This window comes from Plasmodium falciparum, assembly GCF_000002765.6.
Source record: "Plasmodium falciparum 3D7 genome assembly, chromosome: 6".
Lineage (NCBI taxonomy): Eukaryota > Apicomplexa > Aconoidasida > Haemosporida > Plasmodiidae > Plasmodium > Plasmodium falciparum.
Genome location: NC_004327.3, coordinates 260,694 through 267,500, shown reverse-complemented (window position 1 = coordinate 267,500; position 6,807 = coordinate 260,694). Strand labels below are relative to the sequence as shown.

Genomic DNA, 6,807 nt, shown 5'->3' with positions numbered 1-6,807 from the left:
TGTATTAGACAAAAGAAATAGCAAATCGAATAAAGCTGAATGCTCTAAAGTTATCTTAGTTTCAGTTATTAATTTACATTATCCTGTTGATATAGAATTGATTTATTATTTATTTAGTAAATGTGGAACAGTAGAAAAAATAATTACGTTTTCTAGAAATCCTGTTCTTTATCAAGCACTAGTACAATTTGATAATGTAGAAACAGCAAAAGAAGCTATCAAAACGTTACATAATAGAAATATATATGATGGATGTAATACAATAAATATTCAATACTCATTTCTAAAAGAATTAGTTATCAAGGGGAATAATTCAAGCTCATGGGATTATACCATATCTAATGAAAAGAAAACCAAAAATTTCCCAGTACTTCAAAATTCGCACGGAGTTCTTCCAACCCCTTCACGTAACCATAAAAAATAAGACAATATAAGACAAACATAATATGTCATATTTTAACTCTTATATGTATTGAATATAATATATATATATATATATATATATATGTGCATTTCATTTCATTTTTTTTTTTTTTTTTTTTTTTTTCTTTTTTTAGGAAAAAGTGTAGATTCTGAATTATATCAATTAATGGAAAAAAAATTCAAATTAGTTGACTTTGAAAAAATGAATCCGTCCAAAACACCCGTCCTAATTTGTTATAACATACCGAAAGAATACACAGATGTTAATAAGGTATAGAACATATGTTATACATAACAAACGAAAAGTGTTTAATATTTACATATACATATATATGTGAGTTCATGTGTTTATATTTTATGATTATTCATTCCTATATTAATTTTTTTTTTCTTTTTTTTTTTTTTTTTTTTTTTTTGAACAGTTATTTAATCTCTTTAGCATTTACGGATTTGTTACGAGAATAAAAATTTTAAGAGAAAAACCAGATGCTGCCCTTATACAATATTCAAATTACATATTTTCTTCATTAGCTCAAGAATATTTACAACGTGCTAGAATAAGTAATCAAAGCATAGAAGTAAACTTTTCTAAAATACATGATATAAGGGTTTCTCAAAGACAACAAAATAATGAATCCCACAATACTAAAATATTTAGTAATTATGACCAACGATATGTGGTATGATAAAAAAAAAAAATAATAAATTGAGACAAATATATTAAAGAATATATATATATATATATATATATATATATATATAATATGCCACATATATATATTATTCATATGATAATCGATGTTTGCGCATTTTTTTTTTTTTTTTTTAGTTGTCAGATCAGGGGAAATATATCAAGGCCGCATGCAGACCAACAAAATGTTTATTTATATCAAATCTTAATGAAAATGTTAATGAAGATTGTGTAATGAATTTATTTAACAAATATGGAAATATAAACAAATTGCAATTTCTTCCTGTCAAGGAAGGGAAAAGACACCTCTCTATTATTGTAGAAATGAATACGGAAGATATGGTAATATAACTTAAAAACAAGGAGGGAACAAAATAAAATTTGGATTATATATAAATATTAATATGGGCATCTGTATATATGTATGTATGTATGTATAATTTTTTTTTTTTTTTTTATAGGCAACGAAGGCATTAATGGATCTACATAATTTTTATTTAAAAGATCGATATATAAAAGTATCGTATACAAAATCTAGATTAATGTAATGAGTATAACATTTCATTTATACAAATATTATTTATTTTAATTAAATGGACAAGCTAATCTTTTTCGTTTCTACTGTTCTATTCTGTTCCCTTATTATTGCATTTAATTATTTAATTAGTTATCCATATATTTTATTAATATTTTCCTGAAATCCATGATATTTTTCATAGTTCCAAAAAATTAAAATAATAAAAGTTAATTTTTTCATTTTATACTATTTATTATATATATATATATATATATATATATATTACCCCATACGAATTATTATGATAACTTGTATTATATATATATATATATTTATTTATATATCTACTGAGTAATGTATTATTTGGGAATGTATTTTTTTATTGCATTACTAGTAAGATTACATTTTTTTCTATTCCCTTTCTTCTTATTACTTTTTTCTTTTGCTTTTGTTATACCTTTTAATTCAATTAATACGAAATTATCTTTTTCCTTTAAATCTATCTTTTGAAATTTTGACTTTTTGAAATTTTGAATTTTTGATTTTTTGATTTTTTTTCATGTCATGTGAAAAGGGAAGAAGAAAAAAAAATATATATAAATATATGTATATTATAATTAACATTCAATTTGTTGAAATTAATTTCCATTCTTAATTCATTATATATATTTATATATTTATATATTTTCTTTTTTTTTTTTAGCGTATGTGTTTTTTTTCGCGTTTGTATTAACATAAGTATACTACTTTTCTGTAGTCTTTATCAAATTTGTTTCCCCATATATTTGCATACGTTTGTATATATATATATATATATATATATATATGTATATATTTATACCTACATATATACATTCTTTTTCAATTTTAATTAATTTGTTTAATTTTGTAATACACAAACTTTCTTCTTTCTTTTTTGTTAAATTTAAATAATCCTTAAGTGGAACAGAAGTGTGTCATATATTTAAGTATTTATAACTATTTATAATTTTTTTTTTTTTTTTTTTTTTTTTTTTTTGTTATTGTTGTTTTGCCGTATATGATGGATATAGCTATTTTTGAAAATGATAAAAATTTATCATTAAATGGAATAAAGTAAATGTCCAAAAAAAAAAAAAGAAAAAAACTATATATTTATTATATAAGAAATCATAAAAAATAATGAAGAAAAACAATAAATTTGATTATTTCTTATGTAGACATATATAAAATATTAATTATTATAAATTTTTTGCAGTAAACTAGTAGAAGATGTTTATAATGATAACCTTAATTTTTTGTTAAAGGTGTGTAAGAATTATTTTATTTTATTTTTTTTTTTTTTCTGAACCGTTCATGTAAATTTAAAGAAAATAGCTAGATTTTTTTTTTTTTTTTTTTTTTTTTTTTTATTATTATTATTATTCCTTTTTGAATATTTTTTAAAGAAAAATAAGAATGAATTGGAAAAAAGTTATATTGATCCGTTCAGTTCCAAAATTGAAGATTTAATAAGTTCAGTCGATGAAGAAGCAAATATACTATACAAAGAAAAAGAAGAAATGAAACAAAACTTTCAAAATATTGGTTAAACAAAATATATAGATATAATAAATCTTTTTGTATATATTTATAATTTTTTTTCATTTACTTTCTATATTCAATCTAACAATGCTTTTTTTTTTTTATATTTTTAAAAACAGCAATGCAATTAAAAAATGTAAAGAAATCTATTAAAAAAACAGAGGACTATATAGGAAAAAATGTTAATTTTAAAATGATATTTTAATTATATTTATAATACAACAACATGTATATTAAATATATATTAAATATATATTATATATATATATATATATATATATATATTTTTTTCCTTTCAGATGAATGGAGAAATAATTGAAAATTCTTATAAAACACTTGAAAATATAAAAAAGGATATTGATAATTTATAGGGAAAAATAATAGAATACATTATTATACAATAATATATATATATATATATATATATATAATATATTATATTTATTTATTTTATATCATGTTTTTATTTAATAACCATTTTAATATTTCGTTTAATTAACATGTAGTAATTAATAATATATATATTAAAATAAGAGTTATTTATTTTTAGAGAAAGAGTGTATTCTTCACATATTCATAAGATTTTATAAAAAGCATGTATATTTTACATTATTTCATATTTATATATAAATAAAACTTTACATGCATGAATTAACTAAAACATTGCAAATAATAAAAAAAAAAAATGAATCTGGAAACATTTAAAACAATGAATATAAAAAAAGGAACCGAAAAAATAATAATGAAATCTTAAAAATTAAAAATAATATAAATTTTTTTTTTCGTATGATATTATATATATATATATACATACATATAAATTATAAAATATATATTATAATATATATATGAATGCATCATAAATATTTCATTGTATTATACATAAAATATACCATATATATAATATATATATATATATATATATATATATTCAACTTCATTATAATAAAACCAAATGTACATTATTTATATAAAAAAATTGTACATATTTATTATAAACATATAAACTATACATAATATATAAATATAAAAATTGTCGCAATGAACTAGAAGAAAATATTTTATCCAAAGAAATAAAAAAGGAAAAAAAAAAATTTAATAAATATAAAACTTTAAACTTTCTGAAATATATGTTGTGATATTTGCTGGTATAATCTATTTATTACATCATTTTCAGATATTAAATAACTTATGTTTTTATTTTTTATTTGTATTTCGTTTTTAAAAATTTTAAATTTATTTTCATAATAACGAATTTTATTTTTTAAATAATTATTTTCATATTGCAGTGTATCTATTTTTTGTTTATAACTTTTTATTTCTTCCTTCAATTTAAATAATTCTTTATTTTTAGTTAAATCTTTTTCAATATTAATAAAATTTTTTTGGAATTTCATGGCATGTTTAAATCTTTCATTTTCTTCTTTATCCCTCTGAAGAATCATATTTTTATAATATTTTTCTTTTAATTCAAAATTCATTTTTATATAATAATATATTTATATATATGTATATCCTTTTTTATAATATTTATTAAATATATATTTGCTTTAAAAGGGGGGAAACAACAAATAATCAATAAAACCTATATTAAATATATGTAAATATTATTATATATATATATATATATATATATTGTTCTTAAATTGAAATGTTGTACAAAGTAAAAACAATGACTTTTCATTTATAGTGCAAGTTTTTTTTTTTTTTTTTTTTTTTTTTCATAACTTTCTATATGAAAAATGTGAAAAATGTGAAAAATATGAAAAATATGAATTATATAAATTAAAGAATAAATAAATAAATAAAAATATATATATATATATTTATTTATATAAAGGAGGCATGTAAAAAGGACACATGAAAAAAAAAATATATATATATATATATAAAACTATATGGAATGAGAATTAATAATTTTTACATTAAAGATATACCAAGTATAAATTAAGTAAATTGTTTTTAATATTATATAAATACATCCATATATATTTTATTCTTTTTTTATGAACATTTTTTGTGTGTGCACAATTCTTTTTTAACCACATAAATATATATAATATTATATATATTGACTTATTTTTTGTGTAGAAAAAAAAAAAAAAAAAAATAATAAAAAAGATTATACGCCATATTTTTAATACAAAAAGAAGAAAATTTAATTAGTGTGTGTTTCTTTTTTGTTTGACTTTTTGTAATCGTATTTATTTTTTTTTTTTTCTTTTGAATAAGTACGAATATTATATTTTAAGTATATATTTTCGCATTCAAAGTCTTAATATTTTCATCAATATATATATATATATATTTATGTATTTCATTTTATTTTTAACATATTATATATAATACCGTGTAATAATTATGACAAAAAATAGACTCTTAATAGAATCTCGTGAAGCTAAAAAACAAAATGATCCAGATATTAGCCTTACACACAGGTATAATCATCGAAATGTTATAAAAAGTATTATTACATAATTTTTTTTTCATATTAATATATATATTTGTTTCTTCCATTTTTATGTTCCACTTATAATTGTGTTATTGTTGTATACATAATATTTTAAAATATAGCTCTATATATATATATATATATATATATTATATATGTTATCTGATTATATTCTTTTAGTGAATACAATTTATATGAGTGGCAAGCGGTTATAAGGGGACCCAAAGATTCTCCATATGAAGTAAGGACACATTATAAGATTGTATTATGTTTATTTTACCAACCTGTTTGCATATACATATATATATATATATATATATATATATATATATATATATGGTATGTTGTTTTTTTATAGGGAGGAAAATGGAAATTAAATATAAAATGTAAAAGTACATATCCTATAGATCCACCTTTAATTACATTTGTTACCAAATTTTTTCATCCAAATGTAAATTTTGTTACTGGTATGTTTTAATCATTTAATTATTTAATTATTTAAATTTTTTTCTTTTTTTTTTGTGTCTAAAACATGAACTGTTCAGGTAAAAGTTATGTTATGTACATTACATATATTTACATGTACATGTTCATATTGTTCAGGTGAATTATGTATGGATATATTAAAAGCTAACTGGAGTCCAGCTTGGACTATTCAATCATTATGTCGTGCTATACTTTTTCTTTTTAATGAACCAAATGCTGACAGTCCCTTAAATTGTGATGCTGGTAATTTGATAAGATCTGGCGACATAAAAGGATTTCAGTCGATGGCAAGAATGTATACAGTGGAATACGCAATGGAAGATGATAATGAAAAGTGAAATATGTAATACATATATATATATATATATATATATATGTATATTTTTTTTTTGTGTGTTTATATTTTTTTAATATGTTTACTTTTTTTCGTTAATATGATTATATATTCTCCTTTTTGTATTATACGTATAAATTTAATCCTTTTACGTAGAAGGGAAATGAAAATATCACGAAAAAATTTTGTCTTTTCGTGGGTATGGTATATTTCTAATTTTTTTTATGTAACAGGGGAAATCAATGTATATGTAACAAAAAAAAAAAAAAGAAAAAAAAAAGGCAATTGTAGGATTGCATAATATGAGGTTATCTAATTAAAATTAATAATCTCATATATAT

The 6,807-nt window shown here is 18.9% G+C and overlaps 4 protein-coding genes across 4 annotated transcripts in view; 3 read left to right on the top strand and 1 right to left on the bottom strand.

The window, feature by feature from the left end:
* PF3D7_0606500 (polypyrimidine tract-binding protein, putative) overlaps positions 1 to 1,662 on the top strand; it is a gene marked incomplete at both ends in the record, with an annotated part of 2,561 nt that extends 899 nt beyond the window's left edge. Inside the window, 5 exons of the mRNA XM_960962.1 lie at positions 1 to 407; positions 558 to 694; positions 846 to 1,103; positions 1,253 to 1,456; positions 1,576 to 1,662. The exon at positions 1 to 407 is cut by the window's left edge and continues 899 nt beyond it. Of these exons, the coding sequence (XP_966055.1) occupies positions 1 to 407; positions 558 to 694; positions 846 to 1,103; positions 1,253 to 1,456; positions 1,576 to 1,662 (1,093 nt within the window). The remainder of the gene's footprint in view (positions 408 to 557; positions 695 to 845; positions 1,104 to 1,252; positions 1,457 to 1,575) is intronic.
* A 1,008-nt stretch (positions 1,663 to 2,670) lies between these two features.
* Positions 2,671 to 3,565, top strand: PF3D7_0606400 (conserved Plasmodium protein, unknown function; the record flags this gene model as incomplete). Its single annotated transcript, XM_960961.2, has 5 exons — positions 2,671 to 2,726; positions 2,869 to 2,917; positions 3,059 to 3,197; positions 3,314 to 3,375; positions 3,494 to 3,565. 5 exons carry the CDS (start codon positions 2,671 to 2,673, stop codon positions 3,563 to 3,565), a joined length of 378 nt encoding a protein of 125 aa, XP_966054.2.
* Positions 3,566 to 4,306: 741 nt separating this feature from the next.
* PF3D7_0606300 (conserved Plasmodium protein, unknown function) lies at positions 4,307 to 4,675 on the bottom strand (the record flags this gene model as incomplete). Its single annotated transcript, XM_960960.1, has 1 exon — positions 4,307 to 4,675. The coding sequence occupies one exon, from the start codon at positions 4,673 to 4,675 to the stop codon at positions 4,307 to 4,309; it is 369 nt and encodes a 122-aa protein (XP_966053.1).
* An 880-nt stretch (positions 4,676 to 5,555) lies between these two features.
* Positions 5,556 to 6,470, top strand: PF3D7_0606200 (ubiquitin-conjugating enzyme E2 PEX4, putative; the record flags this gene model as incomplete). Its single annotated transcript, XM_960959.1, has 4 exons — positions 5,556 to 5,632; positions 5,827 to 5,887; positions 6,005 to 6,113; positions 6,250 to 6,470. 4 exons carry the CDS (start codon positions 5,556 to 5,558, stop codon positions 6,468 to 6,470), a joined length of 468 nt encoding a protein of 155 aa, XP_966052.1.
* Positions 6,471 to 6,807: the final 337 nt, after the last annotated feature.